General features: G+C 44.0%; 2 protein-coding genes across 2 annotated transcripts in view; one reads left to right on the top strand and one right to left on the bottom strand.

Annotated features, from left to right (window-relative positions):
• Nucleotides 1-21,435, top strand: part of PDZD2 (PDZ domain containing 2) — a 69,404-nt gene extending 47,969 nt beyond the window's left edge. Inside the window, exons 17-23 of the mRNA XM_072860893.1 lie at nt 1,065-1,209; nt 3,234-6,855; nt 7,538-7,655; nt 10,923-11,024; nt 13,455-13,725; nt 15,699-15,833; nt 17,245-21,435. Coding sequence (XP_072716994.1) covers nt 1,065-1,209; nt 3,234-6,855; nt 7,538-7,655; nt 10,923-11,024; nt 13,455-13,725; nt 15,699-15,833; nt 17,245-17,411 — 4,560 coding nt within the window. The 3' untranslated portion in view covers nt 17,412-21,435. The remainder of the gene's footprint in view (nt 1-1,064; nt 1,210-3,233; nt 6,856-7,537; nt 7,656-10,922; nt 11,025-13,454; nt 13,726-15,698; nt 15,834-17,244) is intronic.
• LOC140651416 (phospholipid-transporting ATPase FetA-like) overlaps nt 19,474-24,681 on the bottom strand; it is a 74,507-nt gene continuing 69,299 nt past the window's right edge. Inside the window, exon 27 of the mRNA XM_072860892.1 lies at nt 19,474-19,565. Coding sequence (XP_072716993.1) covers nt 19,474-19,565 — 92 coding nt within the window. The remainder of the gene's footprint in view (nt 19,566-24,681) is intronic.

Genomic DNA, 24,681 nt, shown 5'->3' with positions numbered 1-24,681 from the left:
GAGATGTTTGTCTCTGCTGGGCAAAACCTCTCATCCCATATTGTTCTGAAGCTGCTGTTAAATGAAGCGTTTCTGATTCAGAAGTGCACCCTTGGCTGGTTCAAAACTAAGAAAGTCAAGAGGCAGATCTACTGAGATGGGCTGATCCCCACTTGCAGTCAGTTTTGAGGGAATACTGGTCTTCTGTTTGCTTTCTTTTTGCCAGAGGCAAAGACAAAATAAGTAAATCCTGGTGGTAAAAATGCTTATTATGCATGTATTCCTGTGTTATACAAATCTGGTACCAGGAGGCCTTAGGTGCTAGCCAGGTTTGCCAAGTGCCATGGAAGTACCAGTAATATATTGCTCTTCTGCTTCTCATACATGCACATACTAGTGTGGATACTTGCTTCATGCTGGATGTGGAATTGCTAGATGCAAAAGTGCAGAAAGAGGAAGGAGGATACTCTGGTGTGCAAAGCTGGATGTAGCATTTTAAATCTAGTTAGTGGCCACTAGGGTAAGAGGGGATATGTCATAGCAGTTTGAATTGGGCTGTGAGAGCTGGAGACTGGGGCTCTGTTCCTGTTCTTTTCTCTGATTTACTGTGCAGCGTTTAGAAACGTACTTAGGCTTTTACCTTAAGAGCTCAGTCCCTGTCCAATTTAGTTATTTAGGAGAGTCCTATTGGTCCAATGGGAGGTTGTGACCAGGAATGTAATTCGTACATGAAATGCAAAAATGATAGACAGTGTTCCAGTCCTGAAGAAGCTAGGACTGATCCATCTCAGTTCATTTAAATGAAGAGGGCTGTGTCCTTCATCCTGATACTGATCTCTCAGAGAACCCAGCAGCTTTTTTGACCTTCCTGGTTTAGATTGATCATTAATTCCTCTCCTGGCAAAAGCACAGTCTGCTCTTTATTTATGTGTTGGCAAACTGACAGCAGTGGTACCTGTGATCTGCGGTGATGTGAAATAGGGAATGTTGCTCATAAACCATTAATTGCCTCCCTGGAATCTTTGCCCTTGTGGCAGGGCTTCTGAAGTGTATTTATAATTTCCTTGGATCTGTCATTGCATCAGGGATCAATGGGCAAGATGGCTGTAGGAGATGAGATTACCACCATCAACAGTATCCCAGTCAGTAAGATGACGTATGAGGAAATCTGCTTGCTTATGCAGTGTCTTCCCACATCCGTAACCCTGGAGATCCAGAAAGCAGCACCAGGTGAGAGTAGTTTTGCTTTCATACCATTTATTCTGAGTACCAGTGAAGAAAATTCCCTTGGATCAGCTGGGTCTGATCTTCTCTTGCCCCAACTTTCCACATCAATTCAGAGAAAAAACAGGAGGTACATTGTGTCTGCATTGGTGAGCCGGGCAAAGCACTTCATCACCAAACCAGGCTTCAGGGTCCTTCCTGGCACTATGATGAGGGGAGCAAACCTACTCCTGTGTGAAGTGTTCAAAGCTCCCACTTATAGTATGTCCCTCCTGCCAGCATTTGCAGAGGTCCATCATTTCATGCAGACCTGGAGCTAACTCAGCAGCAACTCTGTCCTAACAGCTGTTTTACTGCTGTGCCTGTTCAGTAAATATATTAACCCTTTATAATCACATCTTTCTCTCCTAAAAGCTGAAGTTCAAATAGTGTTTTTGTGAATGAGCAATAAGATAATAAAAGCCTTTTTTCTTTCTTTCCCTTTCATGTGTCAGAATTCTCTAATGTGCAGAAAGATGAAACAGAAAACCCAAGAAAACTAGAATCTTATCGAAATGTTTGTTTGCATGTTTCTTATAAAAAGTTTTCTAGTTTGAACTGAAACATTTGATACCTCCTTAGTTTCTGCTCAGGGCTGATTTATGCTGTTACAGCAATATATGCATCCCCACAGACTGTACAAATTACGTGGTGTGGAAATGAGTGTTTGAAAAAGAAAAGCATACTTTTCAAATTCAGGAAGAACATAATATTTTGCTTCGTTTTAGCTTATGATCTTCTTTGTGTACCTATTAATACCTGGGAGCCTAAAGTGCTTCCAGATGCTTCAGTTCCAGTTGTTCTTTAAGGAATTCCTGGCTTGGCAGAGAGTCCTGTTCTTGTTTCCTTAGATTGCTGTGGCTTTTGCAAACTAATAGCATTGGGGTAGGCGCACACTGGTACTCCTTTATCAGGCAGCTCTTCTGCTTTCCCCTTCCCCTCGCCCTGCCCCACTGGCAGAGAAGAGGGTCTCTTCAGTGTGTGATCCAGCATGCTGAAGCAGGCCAGTACCTCAAATCCTAACCTGACTGCTTCAAATTGCTCTTCTGAGATGTCTTCCCCTTTGTTGACTCCAGGAGGAACCTGCACTTCTTAATGCAGGTACCTAAGTTAAGTGGCGTGGATAATCCCGCAGGTTTGTGCAAGGATTAGAGAGATGTGCTGGCACGTTTGAATGAGCAGGAAAGGGTGCTGACTCTATGAATACACCCCTTCTTCTCCATGCACTTTCTGGGCCTCATCTGGTAGTAACTGGCCTCTAGAAAGCAGCTTGAATGGGGATGCGTGTCCCAGAAGCAGTGTAGAAAGGTGCAAGCAGATGCTTAGGGTGAAGAGCTGGAGAAATGGGTGTTGGAGTACAGCAGTGACAGGGAGCTCAGTGTGTTGCCCAAGAGTGGGTTAAACAGGTATTGGAAACAAGGAAAGGTCTGTGCCAGAAATCCTGTAAAGCCCATATGCTTAATGCATGTATAACATCACCGATGCATGTCACATTAAACACCTGCAGAAGTGCCGAGAGGATCAGAGTCAAGTTATTTATGCACAGCTCATCACTGTGTTATCTGTTCACCTTTGTTTGCTATGCCAGGGCTTTGTGTACTCTCTGCAATCTATTGGAGACATCTTTGATCAAACAAGTAATGAGAAGCGGTATTGCTCAGCCTGACTTACTGCACACTGACACTTTGGTAGTTAGCTGCTTGACTGCTGAAATTTCAAAGATGTTAAGAAAGAATTAAACAGATCATGACTACTCACCTTGGATAAGTGGATTGCTCCCTCCTGTGTGCTACTCAAATACACAGGGTTATGATTAATTTGAGTTGTTGTAAACATCATTACAGGAGAGGAGGAGTGCAGAGCAAAAGGAAAACATGTAGTCTGGCTACGTGGGTGTCTATTTTGTAATAAAACCTGGTGTTTTGTGTATCACTTCCCGTATCTGACAGGAATTTGCTTCTTTTTTTTAATTTATTTTTATCATGATGCAGCTGTCAGCAGATTTACAAACCTCATCCTGTCTCCAGGGGTAGACAGTCAAAATCAGGCCGATGTGAACAGCATCCTCGCAGCTGAGGAAGAACAGAGTGCTGGGAAGCCAGAAGGAGCAGGTTTGCAAAATGCTGGTGGCGGCTGTGCGGTGGAGAGAACAACACTGCCACCTGATGCCAAGAGCAAAGACGTGCAGAGAGGTACCATGAAAAGCAGCCGTGCTGAGGATTGCGCTGCCATCCCTGATATCCACACTGATATCCATGACTTGCTTAGCCAAATGGGTGCTCCCGAGAGCAGGGCTTTGCACACCCCGTCGCGAGCAGAAAGCCCCCTCCGAGATGAGTACACCACGATGTGCTGTTGCGGGACTGACGAAGGCTGTCCCGGGTCTGAGCCACGACCAGCCAAGGAGGAGCTGCTGGAAAAAACTATGAATTGTGGAGCAAATGCACAAGGTGTTTTGGGGCTGTCTGTGTTGGACTCCATTAACACAGGCAAGCTTTTTACTGTGAATAAAAACTCTTTAAATAACTATTCTAGGAATTTTAGCAGTTTAAATGAGGATGAGTTGCCTACTGCAAGCTCTCTGGAAGGTAAGAGAAGCGACCCGTTTCCAAAGTCAATGTATGGGGCTGCGGAGGATTCTCACTCGGACACAGAGTCTGTCACGGAAACCTTTGATAGTGCTAATGAGGTGTTGCTTGGGCCATGCACTGCTGCTAATGCCCCTGCAGTGTGTACTGTAACGGAGTTGGATGAGGAGCAAATTGAGATTTGTTGCATGAACGATGAGCTGCAAAAACCTGCAGAGGAGCAGCATCTCACATCTGCAACAAGCTCATCCTCTCTGTCCCCACTGCACCCTTACGGCAGCAAAGTTGTGCAAACTGCTGAGGGCTGTGCAATGTGTGGGTCACTGGAGACAAGCATCAACAAACTAGGCTTGGAAGATGACGGTGGTCCCACTCCATGTCCATCACAGTGTTCAGATGTGTCCTCTGCATCCTTATGTTCTCCTTCCTCAGTTTTCCTACCAGAAAAAGACATCCAAAAGAATTCAGTCAGTATCCCTGAAGTTTACTCTTTCTGTAACAATGGTGCCTTAAGTACAGAAGAACAGATGGGTTTGGGGAACAGTAACAGACATAGGAAATGCTGTGAATCCATTGAAGAGGAAGGGTCTCTGCACTGCAAAAAGATAAGCTTTTGCTCTGCTAGAAATGTCAATGTCTTAGAGAACAACTTTCTTGAGAAAGAAGGATGTCATGATGAGCAGAGATCCAAATGTGAAAGCGAAACAGTGGTTGATGACTGCAATCATGCTGTTAGTTATTGCTTAGTGAAGAAAGAAAACAACAGTTTGTCCAACTTGTCTAAAACAGACAGCAATCATGTGAATGCAGCATCATCAAGAGCAATATCACTCAGGTCTCCCTTTCCCACTAGATCTAAAGATCCAAAGGCTAATGCAACTCATGACTTGCCAGGGAAAAATGAGAAAAGTAACTCTGTGACTTCAGGAAGGACTTCAAATGGAAAAGTCCAAAGCTCAGGCACAAATCACTGCAAAGGAGCTGCAGTACCGCACAGCCCATCCTTGCAGAAAAAATCCTGTCAGGAGTCTAAGGGAATGGCACAAAAAAGTATAATGGACACCCTTTTAAATAACCAGAAGGGCAAAGCAGGACCAAAGCTAAAAGGGTTCACCATCAAAAGCAAAGCAAAGGCAAATTCAGATTCTTCTGGCATTAATCCTACCAAAGTCAGTGGGGCTGATCAGAAAAGGATTTCTGTTTCTCCACAGCTGTCCCCTAAACTCCTGGGGAAGAAAACACCGTTGTTCCGTAATTCACCTACAAACCCAGATCCTGGCAAGAGCATTTCAGCAGCCTCAAGGACTCTGAAGTCAGAGCCAGAAAATAAACCATCGCTGGTCATTTCTGAAGATTCACTTCTGCCTCTCCTGAATGGTACTGGCAGCCCTACAACAAGCAGTGAAATGAAGTGTGGCTGTGAGGAGCTAACAGACATGCAGCAGGCACAGGGAAAGCCAAAAGAAAAGCAAGTTTCCATGCAGCCTGTGGTGTGTCAGGGTAAGGCTGTTAAGGTGGATGAATTCAGAACCAGAGACAGTCAGTCCAAAGTCACTTCATCTCCTCAGGTGATCCCAAAAGTTGAATATGTGAAAGAGAGGACTGAGAATGCTGAAACAGGCCTGAACGCAATCAAGAGCATCTGTAATGCAGATGACGTTAGGCAATCAGATCTGCAAAATGTAGGACCGTCTGCTGAAGGCTCTTCTTCGTTGAGGTCCCCCTCAGTTCAGCAGGAGCAGCTGGAAGGGCAGGAGATCCAGCGCACTTTCATTGAGGTGAAGCTTTCCTCTGCTTCCTCTTCCTCCTCCTCCTCCTCCTCTGCCTCTTCCTCACCAGCATCGTTTTTGCAGCTGCCATTGCTGGAGAAAACAGAAGAGGCAAACACAGAAGTGTCTCTGCTGACGGAGGAGATGGGGACCATGCAGTATTTCTCAAAAGTGGATACCACTGGAGACAGAAATCTCTATTGCTTGTCAAAACCTGTGACGAGGACTTACTCAATGCCGACCCAGTTATCAGGTCACTTGAGGGAGGACTGCCATGTTGCAGAGGTTCATCCTGTGCAAGGCCCCCAGGGCCATACTGCAGAGGAGAAGTACCCCCAGGCGGTGACGGGGATGTTAAAGATGGTCCATCTCAACTTGCTGAATGGCCAGGGTGGGAAGGAGCAGGCTTATGCCTCCAAAAGCACCCAGAGGGTCCATGGCATGTCCCCCTCAGGCAGCGACATTAGCTGCCCTGCCACCGATAAGCTGAGGAGCTTCAGGAGGAATTACTATTACTACGAGCTGAACTGGCCGCATGAACCTACCTCATCCTTCTCTGTCAAACAGAGGATCAAATCCTTTGAAAACCTGGCAAATTTTGACCGGCCCATCGTGAAGGCCATCGATATACACACAGCCACGAGGTCCCCCCTCGCCAGGAGGTCGTATGGTGGGGTGGCCGCTGCAGCCAGCCCTGTCGAGACGCCACGGGCCTTGCGGCGCAGCTTGAGCTCCTACGGCGGCAGCCCGAGCCCAGCCAACGCCATGGCCAAGTCTCCCACCAGCGCAGAGCCCACGTGCATGGCGGAGGGTGGCAAGGGGGAAGGAAAGCCCCAGAGGAGCGAGGAGGGCAGCGCTGGAGCAGATGCGGCCGCCTTTCCCCCCTCAGCCTCGCAGGCACGCCGCAGCCGGGGCCTGGGGCGGCCGCCGCTGTCCCGCTCCAGGCTGCGGGAGCTGAGGGCCCTCAGCATGCCTGACCTGGACAAGCTGTGCGGAGAGGGCTTCTCGGGGCCACCACAGCCTGCCTGCTTCAAGACGGAGCTGGAAATCACACCCCGCAGAGCCCTCGGCATGCCTGCCCGGAGTGACGCAGCCCCGCCAGCCCGCTGCGGCCCCGCTGAGGCAGGTGCGATGGGGATGGGTGCCAGCAGCCCTCGGGACAGCGGCTCAGGGACACCAGGGTCTGCCTCGGATGATGATGTGCCCCATGGCAGCTCTCCGGATGGGGAGTGCTCAGAAAACAGCTGGTCCATCAGGTTAGCGTCAGCTTTGCTACTGCTGTTTTGTTTTCATCCCCACAAGCCTCTCCCAAGGCGAAGCTTCCCCATTGTCCCAGGTCCTCCCCAAAGCACATTTCAGCTTTTGCCCCAGCCCCCATTCCCTTCATAATTTGAGGTGCTGTTCTTCATGCTCTTGATCCCTTGGAGCTGCCATGCTGCTGTCTGGTGGCGACCGTGCTTCAGTACAGGGTGAAACACTTTATCCTGGGAGGGCCAGGCTGCTTTTCTGTGTCCCCTCTAGCTGGTTTTGGTCAGTATTTGGCCACGTTACGGCACAGCGGCCGCTGTGGAGGGGAGGGTGCGCAGCGCTGGCTGCCAGCACAGCGTGCGGTGACAAACGAGCTGCTTGTCCTGCCAGAAGCAGTCTTCAGATGTAGCTGTATCCTTGTTTTTGTTAATGTCTGTTGATAAAACCATTGGGGAAGGAGGAGGGGAACAGAACAGGGACTGATTTTCAGAGTTATTCTTAAATCGTCTTCTCTGTCCCTTCCCATTCTCCCAGCATACACCATTTCTTATCTGTTTTCGAGATTTTGGCTTGTTAATGAGCTGGCCCTTCATCGTTTACCCTAATGCAACCTACATTGTATACCTGAAACGTATCTCTACACAGTCTAGAAATACAAAGCTGTCTTTTATATTTTTCTGTTCATTTTAGCTTGGATCAGCTGCTTGTCTCAGGCCTGGACCAGCAAAAACTGCAGTCTGTTTTGTCAGCAGTAGTACCAAAATGTGATGTTGCTGCTATGCTCCAAGAAGTCAAAGCACAAGTAAAGGTAAAAACCAGAAGATAAAACTAGATTATTGGCAGTATTTTTAAGGGTTTTCTTAATGGCAGATAAAATCTCTTCCAAACAGTTTCAGAGCTCCTCCAGTAGTCCTGTGGTAGGTTACAGTTGATGGTAATTTTACTAATGCTGGTTTTTGAATGCCTGCTATAAACCCATAATAAATTTGAATGGCTTTGGTATAAGAAAGGGTATTGTTTGTCCAGTGCAAAAGCAGTTTTGAGCCACTATAAATAGACCTCTTTTAAGTGGAGAAGTATGCCTCCATTTGAGTCATTATTACAGCTGAGAAACTCCTGGGTTTGCCAATAATTGCACATTAGAATTTAACTTTCCACCAACCATCTGGGTCAGACTCATTTTCCTCACTGCATAAGGGAAGCTCTGCTCCTCTCTGTGCCTGGAAGCACCCACCTTTTGCTAGAAGCTGCAATCACAGAAATCCAATGTATTTTGTTTAACGCTGAACTGGTGGCTTGCAACACCAGAAAGCGGCTGCTGGAGGGTTTGTAAGAGTCTCCTATGACCTTTTTGCTCTCTTCTGTGGAAATTGGTTATTGCATTAAGATAACCTGCCTCATTTAAAGGTTTTTAAAGAAGGCCTCCAAAGTGAAATGATTGCCAGAACATTGCTTCCCTGTTTGCAGTGTTTGTGTTTTTGGGATACATCCACATCCTTTTAAAATCAGAACAGAAGTTGATAAAATAATGACAGCAGTGGAGGGGAAGCTGCCATCTGGTCTGCATAACTGCTGGCTGAGCTGCATTTAAAGCGTTCCTGAGTCTTACTCACAAAGGTTGCTATTTCAAACATAGAACAGGCTGGGGGGAACTGGACCTCCCCCAAATACCCAGCTTTACCTCCTTCCAGGGACAGTGTAGCTAAAGCTTGTAAGTCCTGAGAGCCTGGTGAGCCAAGAGGGTTTGGTAGTTTACTGATAAAATTAGGATTGGACTGTACTTCTGGCTGAAGGTAATTAAGTGTTCTTTAAAGTATTTTGCATGGGGTCTTGGAGAGATTATTTATTTATGCCACTTTTCAAAGCCTGAGAACTCAAATATTTATAAAGCTGAATGCTTTTTGGAATGCACTGCTTGTCTGCATAGTTTCTTATACATATTTAAGCCCAGTATGGCACGTACGCTGGAAAATTTTATGCTAGTCAAATGATGGATTTAAATGTACAATAGGACAGTTCTTCATAGTTATGCAATTGCTGAAAAATGAGATGGACTGCCTGACTTGGTCTGAGAGCTTCCCCAGGAAGAGTTTGTCATCATCTTTTGCTCTGAACAGTGCTGAATTTACTGCTAGCATTTAATAAGTGCTACTAATATAAAAAAATAAATATATGGGTATTTTATTGTTTAAATCTCTATGACCAATGATCTTTGACTAACAGGCTAAACAGAAGTGATCACTGGAGGCCTTGTGTGTCCACTGTGTGGCCAAGTAAAGCAGTAAGCATCCATAGCCAGGTCTCTGTGCCCCATAGTACATGTGCTGGCTGAGGACATCATTGAGAACTGGGGAGGGACGAAATGCACGACCTCAGCAATGGGAAGCCAGGGTTCAGACTGTGTTGCTGACTGGCCGAGGATGCATGGTCCTTGCACAACCCTCTAACATCTGAGCCTCTGATATTTTTATTTTATTTCTTCCCCAGTGTAAGCAAATTAAGTGGTGGTAGCAAGGGTTGGAAAGAACCAGACCTCTTAAACAAAAAGGGTTGCTATAGTACTTAATGGTCAAAGATATGTGTATGTTTCCATTACCCTCACTGCACTTTGAAAGGGGCTAGCCTAGATACTTAACTGATTTTATTATTTCTAGCCTAACATAAAGCTGTTCTCACTTGAGTACAGGTGAGAAGGGTCTTAACATCTGCAAAAGACTGTGGACTAAGATGTTCAGCCCTGACTGCTCCTCCTTCCTCAAGCACTGATGGATCAGTGATGTGGAGCAGGGTGGCATTGGTTTCTGACATCGGCTCTGTGCATTGCAGGGATGCCTCTAATGCAGAAGATCTTCCAGGGCCACTATTTGGCAAAAAAACACACAGTGAGACCAAGAATTTGACTGTTGTTTTACCAAAAAATGATAATAATCTGTGGTTCCCTGTGCCTTTTGAAACAAAATTAAAAGGCAAACACTGAGTTAAAATGTTGAGTTTAGTGGAGTAAATATGTCATTTAATGCTAAACAGATTAATGCTAAACAGATTAATTTTAGTGTTGGCAGTTTCTGGAAATGACTGATGTTGGATGGGATCCCGGGGAAAAGCTGAGACACCTGCTTTCTACTCCCCACTTCTGATGCTCTGCCCCACTGACTGTTACTATCCCCTTGCTCCACCCAATGCCTGCTTATAGTCCCCCTTACACCACAAAATGTGGTCTCTGTAACAGCATCTGGTTTTGTCCTAATAACCATTCAGAAGACAGCTCCAGACTTGCTGAATGGGACTGCTGCTCTCTCATGGCAAATTCTCTATTTTGTCAGCATGCCATCACTTCAAAGAAATCAGATTTACACCTTTGTTCTGGTCTGGAGCCAAGTTCAGCCCTGGTGTGGACCTGTACCAGTCCCTTTACTGTGCTAGATGCTCCTATTTCCACAACAGCACAGCTTAGTCCTGTTTGGATCACTAACAGGCTCCTTACTGTCATCTCCCAAGTGAAACAGTTTTTCGTGCTGTCCCATCTAACCTTCCCAAGCTTCAATTTGCAGCCACTGCCCCTTGCAAGATTGTCCAGCAGTGCTTAGAAGAGGTTGATGCAACTGCCGTGCATTACATCTTTGTAACTGCCTTTCAAGAGGAAGGAGAAATGGGATAACAAAAGTGTTAGTAATTCCCTGGGAAGTACAGTGCTTGGTCCAGAAAGCTGTATGGGAACTACTGAGTTTTGACTGCAAAATGTCGAGCAATGCAAAGTTGATTACAGCCTGTGAAAATTAGGCTGCCCAAGGTTTAATACCTTTCCGCTATCCTAATTTTGACTTTGCTTTCTTTAGCCTTGAGCTGACTGAAGAAACCTTTGCTGTCACCTCAGTTCTCCTATATGGCTGATACTCATCTGTAGCATGAACAGAAATGCATTTAATGTTTCAGTTTCAATTCCTTGAGTTGCTTTTTTCACCTGCCATAATCTGAGGGTACAGGGAATTTGTCATTTGTGCAGGAACTTTGTCTTGATCTTTGGTTTTGTTTTTCTTTTTGTTCCCCTTCCCCTCCATCTCCATTTTTCTGCTAGAGCAAAGAAGACACATACTTCGTAGTTTTGCACAAAGAAGAAGGAGCTGGCCTGGGATTTAGTGTTGCTGGAGGAATAGATCTGGAACAGAAATCAGTCACAGTAAGTGATGGCTGCAAGTCGTTTTTTTGCAAAGCTCACTTTAAAGCAGGCTGGTGATTAGATCAAGTGCTCTTTTATCAAGACTCACTGCAAGTCATTCACAGTCATAAAACAGTGTCTCTCAGAGGTTGCATACCATCTGCTACTGCAGTCACAGAGTGTCTGGGAAGCGTAATTTTTATTATTGGAAATAGATGCCAATTATGTTTTCAGTCTTTAAAAGTCTGTTACTGGATGGGTTCGGCTAGGTCTAAATCCTATGCATTTAAATAAAATTCTGCATGCAGTTGCAGTGCATGCAACCTTTTAGGGGTGATTCTCATTCCCAGCCCTTGAAAATAAACTGTGCAGCAAAGTTTTTGAAGAATTTTGCAAATCCTGAGAATGACTGTTTCAGACCTCACCAAACATTCTGGATTTCATGTCACAAATTTGGTTTGGTGTTTTTAAGACCTGTAGTGGTTAGTAAATGAGGGTGTTTGGTTTTTTTTGTTTTTGTTTTTTTTTAAAAAAAAGTCTTATACAGCATTCTGAACCAAAGATATTGTGTGCCATTAAGTGATGTTGGTGTGTAAAAAGTGATACCAAGCAACTTATATACTGTTAAAAAACAGAGCAGTGAGACACAAAAATCCAAGACAAGCGGTGTCCCATGTGACAATTTCTTTACACAAGATACGCATTTAAATTCTGCCCTGAAACAGAGAGATCCATTAAGTGCTGAGATTAGGAGAAAGGTATGTCCTCAGTCTTTGGGGCCTGCAGCAGCCCTTGCAGGAATCTTCTGGTCTTTGCTCTTAGACAAGAACAATATAAGTAAATGTATTTTATATTAATCAGTCATTGAGTTAGAACATGGTCAGTCTAGCGAACAGATTCTACTCTTGCTACAAAGGTTTGTTCCCTCTGGCCCAAACACTCGCAGTGTCAGCTGTGAGCAAGGGGAAGGCTCAGCAGTGTCCCACCCCAGAGAGCTCCTCACCTAGAGACTGGGACACCACCTAAAAATATGATCTTGAGGTCTGTTAGGCTGAGCAGCTGATGGAAGTCTTTCTCCTGAATGCCATTAGCCACGAGGCCAAAAGAGCGTCAGCGCCTGCTCTTTCCAGATCCTCTTTGTTCAGCAGGTATAAAGCATGTTTCTCAGGTGGGGAACATTTTAATGTCCTTGACCTGCTGGGATTCTGGGTCCCAGCTGGATTTAGGGTTGGCATTGGGTGTCGAGCTGCTTAGATGGGCTGTTCTGCCCACACTTGGGTGCAGAAATAGAAATGCCTAATGAGCTTCAAGGTACTGAGGAGTTGAGCAAGTGAGGGAAGGCAGCAGATGTTTTGGACATGACCCCTGTATTCCACTTACGTCTTGCATTTTGGTGTCTACATCTGTCATTGAGGCTGTTATTCCAGCTTTGAATGCCTGCTTAGACTGTCTGGAAATTTATCTCCTTGGATCTGTAGGGTTGTGGCAGGTGCCCATCTCAGGATGGCTCTGCAGTGAGAAGGAACAGGAGCCAAAAGACTTGGATCCCTCGCTGTTGGTCTGTGTCTTAGGATAAATTCCTAGAGAAAATGCTATGCAGAAGTTGTGTCCACAGGTTTGCTGCCTTGAACCTTTTGCCCAGCAGACCTAGAACTGCGTGCATGGGAAACCATATCCTGGTGGCTAAAATTACAGTGCCTGATAGGCACGTCTTTAAATATCAGGTCTTGACTCCTTTAGTCAGTTCCTTTCTGTAAATGGCACACATCTAAGTCTCAGCTGCACTTGTTGGAGTTTACTCAAAGTTTAATCTACTCTGAATAGGGTTCCCTAGAAAAAAATGCATTTCAAGCCACTAAATAATCCCTTTGCATCTATTTGCATGGTATTTGATCAGCCAGATTGAGATGGACAATTAAATACTTGTACAGCTGCAGTAAGTCAGAGCTTTTCTTTGCACAGATGCTGTGCACCGCTTAGAAGTGTGCATTCGAAAACAGCACAGGGTGTGTGTCCCAGACAATGGGAATTTGAGGAGCGGGTATTGCACACTGCAGTGTTGTTCTTGATGTTTGCTGTAGCATGGATGTGGATTTAACCTGTGTGTGACTTGGACGTACGTTAATTGAAGACCTTTGAGGAGTTCAGTGAAAGCATAAGTGATTTGTTATGTTACATTCTCTAGCTGGTTTTGGTTGGTTTTGGCTTAGAAATGACCATGCAATAATAGCATCCTCTGCTTTCCCCCCTGATCCCTAACTGCAGTTTTTGTCCAGTCACTTAGGCCTTAGTATTTGAGGGTGTTCGTTGGAGCAAATGTTGCATGCTTGATATCCACGCAGTGGGCACCAATTGCAAACCGTGGTAGGGACTCCATGTTCACCTTGGCATGTAGCACACTCTGTGTGGTCATGAGATTAAAGCATCCTTAAGTTCAAATCTTTCTTGTAGGTCCACAGAGTGTTTTCAAAGGGAGTGGCATCTCAAGAAGGGACTATTCATCGAGGAGATCTTGTTCTGTCAATCAATGGCAAGTCTCTTGCAAGCTCAGTCCACGGGGATGTCCTGAATGCTCTTCATCAGGCAAGACTATACAAATACGCGATCCTTGTCATCCAGAAGGAAAAAGACAAAGCAAACAATTCCTCCAGACTTGAGATATCAACTACTGGCAGAAAATGTGTGGGGTCTGGAAAGGATGTTTCCATGGAAATAGGAACAGGTATGATCTTTGTCCAAGAAGAGTTGGAAGGATTCCCTTGCAGAGCAGACTGAAGGGAAAAATGTCCATGTGTTTTAGATTAAAAGCGTCTGTGCCTTATGTGATTGAAGGGAGCAAATGAAATTACCTTTAAATTTTATTTGTTCTCTTTGGAGCCTAAATGGAGTTTGGGTTTTGTTTTTTTTTTTTTTAAATATCATAACTAGGCAGAAACTTAGAAGGACATTTAGAGCCTAATCCACTTTCTACTAAAGTTAGTGATTCCACATACTCTTTCAATCCAGGATAAACTCCTCTTAAGTAATAACAGTAGTCAGTGCAAGAAAGCAAACAACCAAAAAAGAAAACAAACAAACAACTCAAAGAAAACCCCAAGCCCTGCAGTTTGTTATGCATAGGGACAGAACTTGCTCTTTGTAGTAGCAGATTTCATATGGTTTCTACTAAAAACATAGGAAAAATTATTTTGATATTACAGTAAATGGACCTAAGTCAAATCCAAGTCAGCCATCCCATAGGAAACTAGGGATAAATGGTTTAAGTGGAAATGTATCAGTGGAATGGTAAGTTCCTGTTTGGGAACAAGACAGCGTTTCAGTGTGAAGACTGCACTTGGGGTGTTATAAACAGATCTCAAACTTTTTTGTACAGTTAAGACACAAAACTCCTTAGTACCTGTCTATATGCTGCTGCTTCGGGAACAGGAGATGACATGCTTCAGTCCTGCACTGCTGCAGTGTCCCTGGGAGGGAGTGGGCAGTGGTTACAGTTTATTGCTGAGAGATGTGGTGATGTGGCTTCCAATACCAGGCACTCAGCTCAGACCACCCCAAAACCAGGACATGGAGCTGCCACTCACCCATTTTTAACCTGTTGGCTGTAATCATTACTGTTTGGGTTTTTTTTTTTCTCTGTAGCAGTTTTTATTGTTTTTTGCTTTCACTGGGTTTTATAGTACAGCTTTGTAATACAGCTTAAAAGAAATAGGAAGCACTTTGTAAATGAATGGATCAGCCTTTCTGGAATTGCTCCCATGGATATAATATATGTAATTACTTCAGAATTCCTTTTTACCCTAAACGCCCTGCATCCCACAGTTGGCAAATGAAGAATATCTGCTGGGTGCAGGCACTAGAGGGCAACATTATCTCATAAACAACATAGTATTGGGTTTTTAAGAGTATAATTCCATCCTGTGAGGCAAAGCACATCTTCAAATGTTTTAGATAACATTTAAAGTTGTTTGAGATAACAGTAGCAATAATTTGTGATAATGTGGACTGCATGATTTTTACATTCACACAGGGCAAAGAGGATCCTGTTTTCCAAAACTGTAGATTTATTTGCTCCTAAGCAAAATCGTATTTTATGTCAGCTACAGGAATATTGCATTCTAAAAATATCTGCTATGTAGGAGGCAGGATGCACCTACAGGTAATTATGGTTATTTCCATAGATAGGAGACCAGAAACGATTTTTCACACTAGTGAGTGATTACAGACATTTCCTTAAGAGGATGGAACATGTTTGTTTAATGTAATGTTTCATTCATTACTGTTATTCAAAAAGGTGTGGCTCATTGAATAAGCAAGTGGGAACAAACGATAGAAAAAGAAATGCTCTCCACTCACTATTTTTGTAATTTTTCAGTTATTTAGTTGATGTTTAGAGTCTTTGCTAAGTTTTCTAAGCTTTAATTTTGCCAAAAAAAAAAAAAAAAAAGCCTTGGCAGGTTTTTGTTGAACATGCAAAATGAAAATGTCTCTGTGCATAAATGTGTTTTGTACTGTCTCCTCTTCACAGCTGCAGTAATACACATTCACTTCTGAGAAACTGAGTGACCACATGTTCTACTCTGAATATGAACTGAACTCTGAATTGCTTTCTCACTGCAGCAAAAACAAAACCAACCAAACACAACTTGCAATTTACTGTTAACTGCATAACAAGATGCTGTGTATATTCTGTCACAGATCCAAACCTGGGTATGAATGATGTCATCTGTGTTGAATTATTGAAAACCTCTGCTGGCTTGGGATTCAGTCTTGATGGTGGAAAAGCTTCCATTGCTGGAGACAGGCCCTTGCTTGTAAAAAGAATATTTAAAGGTACTACAAGCATGCAGTGGATATTATCCTAGTTTTCCTTTTGTGCATTGTACAGACATTTTAATTCTTGGACTTAACTTTTTTTTGAAGCAAAGCTGGTTTTTGTGGCCCTCATTTATTACCACTTACTAGCCAAAGTGGTCAGTAAAAAAAACACTCCTGGGAATGGCTAGGGATTGCATCTGCTAGTAAATGTTTGTGGAGCACTGTGATTTACTAAATATGATGCAGTTCCTTCCTGGGCTTGTCCACTATTCTAGACATTAAATTACAGCAGCAATATCATATGCAACGGTCTGAGAAGTTCATGCCTTATCTGATTCTCTATTCTAAGTGCAGATAATCAGTGTGGTTCCAAAGCACCACCCTGCATTATACCCAATGATTAATTTTACGGGTTTTTTTGTCTTTTTTTTGTTGGATATCAGTATTAGCTTTTGCCAAGAACATGCAATGTTCATATTCAAAAACCACCACTCTTGGATGCTTTGTTAGTCAGCAGGTAGTTAAACTTATGTGAACCGTGTATAGAAAGGAAACCAATCCCACAACCATGCCATTATTTTAATATGTCTTAGTCTGGGATTAAGTTTAGTGGAAAATATAGCACTTTCTAAAGGAGGCTGAAACTCTCAATGAAACTGTGGGTGCGCAGCGTTTTTACAGGATTACTTTTCAGTGGTTTATTCTCTCATCAAGGAAAAAAATCGAACTGATATTTCCTGAATTGCTTCTCAATTTCTGTGTGTGTGTTTGTTTTCCCCTCTTTAGAAATTGATTCTGAGGGTAAAGAGCATGTTTAATTCTTGAGCTCATTAATTTATAACCTTAGATACAGTCCTTTTCCCCTCCCCTCCCCGTGATGGCTTTCCCTTCCCCTCCCTGTTAGTGAAATTATCATTACAGAAAACACACTTTCTTCAGCAGTGAAGGGTGTGCCCCTCCCTAGGAGTTGTTTCTGTGTCTTGTGTATTTGTCCTAATTTTGCTACCTGTGTTTTGTTTGTTCATCCTTGTTATCTGGGTTTCACAAGCTACTGCATTATCTGCTTATTACCATGTTAAAATTCTGTTTGAGAAATACATCCATGCCACATACAACCAGATTTTCTTACAGCTACAGAGATAATGTACAGCATATTTCATGCACTCATGCTGCTTCCTTCAAAAACAGACATTTTTTTCTGAGAACAAGGATTTATCTTGGTTAAAATAATATTTTCTCTGAGATGCAGCATGGGGTAGATTGCTAGAGCTGAGCTGAACATAAGTGACTTGTACTGAAATTGCAGCTGTTGGAAAAATGGTTTATTTGCTGTTCACCATGGTGGAAAGCAAATTTTTGTGGGTTTACTTTTTCTTTTTCTTTTTTTTTTTTTTTACACTGACTTTTTTTCCCTTTTTTCTCCTAGGTGGTGCTGCGGAGCAATCTGGAAACATAGAAACTGGAGATGAAATTATTGCTGTTAGTGGAAAATCATTACTTGGCCTCATGCATTACGATGCCTGGAACATTATTAAATCTGTGCCAGAGGGCCCTGTTCAGTTACTAATCAGAAAACACAGAACTTCCGTATGATGGAAGCACTACATCTAATCACGCTTGCTAAGACAAAACATTTAAAACTGGCTAGAAGCTGTCTTTGTTTCTAAAGCCACACAGAAGTGTCTTAATGCTCTACAGAGAGGTGCTAAGAGCCTTGGAGAACCACTGAGCAAGCATGTGATGAGCATCATAACATCTCACCTAATTATCAAGGATGAAGGAAGCCAAATGTTAGAGACATTTTTGTATTATGTGGCAGTTTTAATGGAACTTCAAGACCTCTCCTGGGTTTGGTTTAAAGTATTTTGACTGAGATAAATAACACTGTGCCTGTCCCTGATATTTTTAGTATCTGCAGAGTGTTGGGAGTATAACATGTTGGTTGCCATCCTGTTGACAAGGATGGGTATTTAGACTGTACTATATGACTTAGCTGTAATAAGAGTTCAGGACACTTACTTAGGGCCTGGTCCTTTTTTGTTGTAATAAGAGAATGTCTGGAACAATCTCACTTTATTCTTCTAAGTGCAGTTTTGCTAAAAATGCGTGACAAAAGAGTATAATTTTGCACAACTTTTATGCCTAAAACATGAGCATTTTATCGCAAAGCTGAAAAATCCTCTTAAAACTGATGAACTAACAGCATCCACCACAACTGAACCTGCTCTTAGATGCAACTTGTATCTGAAAGCACTTGGCATTAATGTGGTAGAAATCTGTGAGCAAGAAAATCATGTCCAAATAATAGGTGATTGTCCACCAAGGTGTAGACTAAGTTGTTAGTTGTGATTAAAATGGGAGCGATAAAAATGGGGATCTGAATTTTCAGATTTGGACTTCTAATATTAGGCACCTTTAAAATATATATATATTTTTAAGAGAGGGATAATTTCAGGTGCTGAGCACTTGCAGATGCCACAGACTTCAGCGATCGCTAAGTATGTCTGAAAGCCAAGCTGCTTTTATTTGGCTGCAAAAGGTTTAAGGCTGCCCAACTTGAAACACTCAAGCTGGAAAATGGTGGTCTAAGGATGTGGATTATAACAGATTAAATCTGAACTGGCCATATTTGTGGTGGCTTTTAATAGCTCTTTTTTGTTTTCTCCTGTCCAGTATTTATTTTTGCTTGTGTGAGAGTGGGTGAGGGTGTGTGTGGAAGATAGAAGTGTGCCCAGCTGCGTCAGGAGCGGGCTGATGCTGAGGGTTCTGGATGGTGAAACTGAAAATTGTTTGTGTAGGTGGGAGAAACCATGGTGTTAGATACAGCAAAACTGAAAGGGTTGCAATGCCGCGGGCGCTTAGTTTGGATTTTCTTGCCTCTACTCACAGTAGAGGTACCAGTAGCAGGCCATGCTGCTGAGTGCTATTTATAGTCTGCTGTGTTGAGAGGAGAGTGTATGGGGTGCAACAGATTAGACTCTGTTATTTCTCTTCCTACATCTGGGATAGCTAAACAACATAAAAGAGATACAGGAGGAAATGGGCCAGTGTCCTTATCAGCTGAGAACAAGTTGTTTGTTCCAGAGTGCTCAGGTTGTTTGTCACGTTAGGCTGGAGACCGCTTGCAGCCAACATGCTGAGGGTGAAGAGCTCTCAGCCTGGAGCCGGTCCAAATCTGAAGTGCTGCCTACGTTTTTAGTGAGCCAGGGCACTGCGTAGCTGTTACATAAAGGTCTGGGCTTGTCGCTTGGCCCTGTCCCAAGATCATACTATAGTTCAGTTTATTTACATTTATTCAACAGTGCTTGGGAGCAATTGCTTCCAGGTTAGCGGAGTACTCGCTTTGGTTCATTTCTGAGACAGCTGCATTAGACTGCAACTCATGATGTGCAGAGGAAAATGCAGTTCTGCGAGGCAACCTGAGACCAGGTGAGCAGAAGAGCTGTGCAACGTTTGCCTAAAAATGAATAGATTTAATTCTTTTTCAGTGACATATTAGCATGTGAATCCAGGGAGAGACGCAGCTTTTGGTTACAGGAAAGGCAATACTGTATGTAGTCCTACAGCTGCTTTGCCTGCAGGATTTCTGTTGAAACTAATTCAGGTTCAGTGCTGTGAAATGGCTGTGGAGTTGGGTCCCCTGTGACCCTGAAGCTCAGCCGCTCTGCTGGGACTGGTCCTTGCCTCCAGTCACCTCTGTGGTGGGAGGCTTCAGGAGGATGCAGCACTTGGAGTCGAAGGACCACACTGAGGTTGCAGGCCTGTGCTGGGATAAAAGAGGTTACCCCTGCATATTTGCTGAAAAACAGGGAGAAGACTTTTGGCAGTGACAATTAAATTGTGAGGCCTTGTTCAGGAATGACCAAAATCTGACTGTAATAGCGTGTATAATAAAATACATAAAATGCATGTGGAATTTAATGCAGCGTAGTGAATACATACCTGTATACGTATAATACGTACAAGTGCAGTACTGACTTTTTGCTACTTTAATGTGGTAGATCACAGCTGTGTTTTAGGAAATGGCATTTTTTTTCAGTCCACAGTTTAAAATTTTGGAGGTTCCAACACAGGGAGGCATATGTCTCCCTCGCTCCTAAACCAGTGTGAGCTCAGAGGTAAAGTCTTCATTTTGTAAATTAAACTTAATTTGAGGTGTTTCAAGATGATACGTGGTGAATATTTTCAGATGCTTATTTGCAGGTACTGTTCATTGTGAGTGATTTAGAAGGCTTTTATTTTTCAGTAATCAAATACTGTCCAGTATTTTATTTTACATGCACGTAGATATGTGTTGGCTGAGTAACAGCAAAGAGATGGGGATTTTTGTGTGTGATTCAGTAGTGGCTATAATTTAAAAGATAGGTTTAATGTTTTAAGTCTGATAGTTACTATGGGTAGAATGATACGCTTCTCTACTAACATTACAGCAAGAAAAAGAATAGTATTTAACCCTGATTGTGTCTGTTCCTGAAAATACTACTTTTTTTTTTTTTTTTTTGTGAAAGAACAAGAAACATCTTTACTGATGCTACCAGTGTTGATATGATTACAGTAGCATTTCCTGATGTCTCTGTTGGGGTGACATTCCCCATAAAAGCCCCAGGATTTATGCAACATGGGTCTGCTTTATTATAAACAGGATGGGTAGACCAAACAGATGTAGTGAACCTTTGTTTACGCACCTGGCAAAGTAAAAGCTATTTTTCTGAGAGCCTGGTTGCACCAAAATGACAGAGGGCACTGCATTAGTTCATCAGTATTCAGTAGATTCAGGAGCATTTTTGGCCTTGCTGTTTGCATATCGGTCCCCGCGGCGATTCTTGGCCATTCCGGAGGGTTGGCCAAGCTCTAGGAGAGTGGTGACTCTCCAGAGACTTGCAGCTGCATCTTGAAATACCAAAAAATCAGGATGAAATTATGGACTTTGTCCACAACTCTTCACCAGGGACCTAAAGGCAGATAAGGTGAATTTGCTCCTAGATGGAGAAGGCCTGGTGGAGGGCTTTGCCGCGTCCAGGCCTGGAGCAGCTCAGGGTGCACATCCTGAATATGAGAGTGGGCTCTGGTGCGATACTGCCATTGCATATTCTGCAGCCTTTTGTACCTGGAAGTTCTTTCCAGTTTCTATGGGGATAGCATCTGTATCAAAAACTGTGAGGTTAGGCCTAAATGAGTGAGGGAGCAACATCTGATCATTTTCTTGCTAAAAGAAAAAAAAGTGAGGGCAGATAAGTATTAATAAACTGTTGAGTGATTCATATTTTCTAATGACCCTCACTTAAAATTAACCCTAGTTAATGTTCTGCAGTGGTTCTTGTCAAATCTGAAGAAACTATTCCCAGATGGGAATGTTTACCTGCTTCTACATTTAGGGTATGTAAATGTATACGTGGAAATATTGATCATGTGAGAAATGGGGATCCCACTCTAGGTAGGTTTTGTGTGTTAGGCTGATACACTTCTTATATAATACTGTATATTTACAGTTTTATTTATATAAATAAAACTTCTTTTAATGGAAACTGTTTAATATGCCTTGTATATTATAAAAAAGTGAGTGCAATAACATGAAATAGATTGTACATTTTTCAATTTTCTGTCTCTGTTATGTAAATCTGTATCTCCATAAACTGTTTTGTTTGGGTTTTTTAGTGATTTTGGAAATAAATTGTATCCTTAGTACTCCTCTAGATATTTATTTCTGTTACACCAAAGTCTGTCTGGTGCACAGCTGGAACTGCCATCGCAGGGACAAGGTTGTCCTGGAGAGCACAGTCAAAGACTAAGTGTTAACGCTGTCCAGATGTGCATCTAAGCTAGAAGTAAAATACCGCCCTCTAAGAACTGTCATTCAGTGTAAAGAGGATTAAAGCATTTAAGAAGTGTTAGAAGGTGTTTTACAGGACCTGCTTTGGTGTCTTGGAAGATGTGCTTTGTTTTGTCCTGCCTCTGTGCAAGGAAAATGAGGGCAAAGCTGAAATGTAGAGTTTTCATTAAGAGCCAAAGTCTCCAGAGCACATCACCTATAAACTGTACCTCCTGCCCAGCCCCTAGGCTATAAGAGAACGGGTTGTATGTGTAGAGAATATGTATAACACAACTAGTCCTAGACTGGTATTTGTTGTCTTCCACCTACCCTGGGGATAAAATCCCCTCCAAAACCCCAGTGAGCTGGCAGGGTGGGCTGGGCTGAGGTAACCTCTCTGTGGATGGAGTGGAGCTGCAGTGGAGCTCATGGTGGGAGGTGAACGCCACAACCTCCAAACTGGGAACTTTTTACAGACACAGCTAGCTTCACCATCGCTGCATGGCAGCTTGAAGCAAGCCTGCCTCCCAGAAAGATGAGTCAGCCCAGAAAGCACAGTCTGGATGCTGTCCCCTCAGCTGCTTTGACATGGGGAATGCCAGAGGTGTATTGGGGAATGCCAGAGAAATGCCAAAATCCGCACTGCCTGGCAGCGCACGGACACATCAGCTAAGTCGCTGCAGGGTAGGCTGAGCTGGAGGAAGGAGCTTGTGAGTTAAGCGTTTATATCCACATTACAAGCCTGTGTGCGTTGCTCCGTGTTTGAGTGCCAGGTTGGGCACTTGCAGCAGCAGCGCAGCTGGAAACTCCCACCCGGCTCACGCCACAGCGCAGTCCTGCTTCCTCGGTGCACGCATGGGGCTCGCCTGCATCTCTCCTGCCATGCTTTGCAAACCTCACCGTTTCCTCCAGTGCACGGTGCTGCCTGAAAGGGCCGGGTGGGCTTTTCTGCAAGGAGAGGAATGTGCTTGCTTTCCCATGCCAGTGGCGCGGAGGACATTTTCCTCGTCCCCGGCTTGTGCCCCAAAAGCCGCTGTGTTTCCTTTCAGTTTCTTTGTCTGGGTGCTGCACCATGAGGGTGCAGGTGAGCAAGTCACGTGTGGAGGGAAGAGCCCTGGTGCTTCTGCTGAATCACCCTGTGGGAAAGCCCAGCGCACTGGGGTCCTGGCCTGCCCCAGCACCAGGGCCCTTTCCTGGGCTGGAGGGAAAAAGGAAGAGCTTTGTGGTATTCCAGACCCCCGTCTGCATCGGGACCCCTTTTTCTCATGTTCCTTTCCCTTGCAAACAGCTATGATGAGGGATGCTACAGAGCCTGTGTTGTTGCACAGATGAGATTATGCAAGGCATAAAACCAGTAGCATGGGAAGGGGATGGATGGGGAGGTGTGGGGCAGTGCAGAAGCCTGGTTTCTCCCCCGGGGCTGTATGGGGAAAAGCAAAAAGACATTTTTAGCCATGAAGATCTCCTCTGCTTTCCCCTCTCCCCTGCTGTCCTCAGTGCTGGGGCAGCCCAGTCCTTCTCTCAGTCTGTTCATCCTCCTGTCTGTCTTCTCCCACTTTCTTCTAACACATGGTGTGAGCTGGGGATCAACAGGGCTCAAGCCTCAGAGCAGCCTGGCTTTTACAAGATCAGTCTTGATCGTCTTTAATTAAAATCTTAATTGCCCCAGACAATGGCTAAGTAAAGAAGAATACAAAAGAGAGAAGACACAATGGACTTAATCTGTAAATGGATTATGGATTAATACATGTGACTTCATTTATCCACTAAGACATGTGAAGTGGTAGAAAATTACATTTAAGTTTCACCTAACTCAGTTGTGTTTCGGGGATTGGGCTTTTTCTGAAGGCCTTGAGGCACGGGCAAATGGGGAACTTGGCACAAAAAGCATGAGAAGTTTGCCGTTTCGGGCATGGCTTTTTTTATTTCCATATCACTAACACACAGAGCTCAGATCTAAATGAGATAAGCAGAGACTCCTGCTTTGTTGTTTGCAATCAGGTTTATCATTCCACCTGAAAAGTTCTGATTTATTTATCATTTTTTATGTCTTTGCCACTCTCCTGTTTCCTGTTAGCATCACTCAGTACAACTTAATGTCCAAATAGGCTCCATGTGTCTCTGGTGTGGCTGTTTATGGCTCCAAAACCTCATCTGTATTTCCTGGAATGTGTCAAAACTGCCACGTTACCACATTTGACCGAAGGCTGATGGTCGCTGTCTCTGTCCCTGTGCAGGGGTGGTGTGAAGGAGGTTCCCCATGGGCCTCCCCAGAGCCGGTAGCCGGGCTGGAGCAGGGCGTGCAGTGGCTGGGCAAGATGCCCCGTGATGCAGGGAAGCGATGCTGCAGGGCGGCATGTGACTGCAATGACAAGGGGAAGCAAAACCTCCCCAGGCCACGGCCCTGAGCTGCGCTCCCAGTGCCCAGGGCCATGCAGGCTCCACACCAGAACCAGCCATCGCTGCGGGACACATGTCCACCCTGCTGCCTCTGTGCTGCCAGCCCCTCGCCCTGCCCCTGACCTGGGCTGGGAGATTCAAAGCTTTGGTCCAGCAGTTTGGTGCCTTTTTTTTTTTTCCTTTCCTATGCAATATTGAGTTGTATAAGCACTCTCGCAGCACCTCTACCCTGTGTCCAGCACCCCTGTATCAATAAGTGCCTGGAAAGCAAGTGATGCTGTGTTATCTGGGGCTGATGCCCGCTGCTTCTAGTAAAGGAGATTGGGTTGTTCCTCCTTGTCAAGAAGTACGGCTGAAAACAGACTGTCATCACCAGCCCTTAGCAAAAGCCCATTTTGGGCTTTGCCTTTACAGAAAAAGCCAGCCATGTCTTGCTCTTTCCACGTAGTCATGTTCCTCAAAGCACTTGACTCGGCTAAAAGACTTCACAAATTAATGATGATTGCAATAATTTCTAAAGCTTTTTTCCTTTAAAAATATAAAATGCCTCTCATTAAATGATCAGAAGAAAGAATATTGGATGCAAATAAACATCCTTTCCCCAAATAAGGAGTTGCCCTCCCATCCTGCGGTGTGTAAAGCTGTGACCAGAAG

Source organism: Ciconia boyciana, chromosome 4, assembly GCF_034638445.1.
Source record: "Ciconia boyciana chromosome 4, ASM3463844v1, whole genome shotgun sequence".
Taxonomy (NCBI): domain Eukaryota; kingdom Metazoa; phylum Chordata; class Aves; order Ciconiiformes; family Ciconiidae; genus Ciconia; species Ciconia boyciana.
Note: the sequence above shows the minus strand (reverse complement) of the source record. Positions and strands in the feature narration are given on the sequence as shown.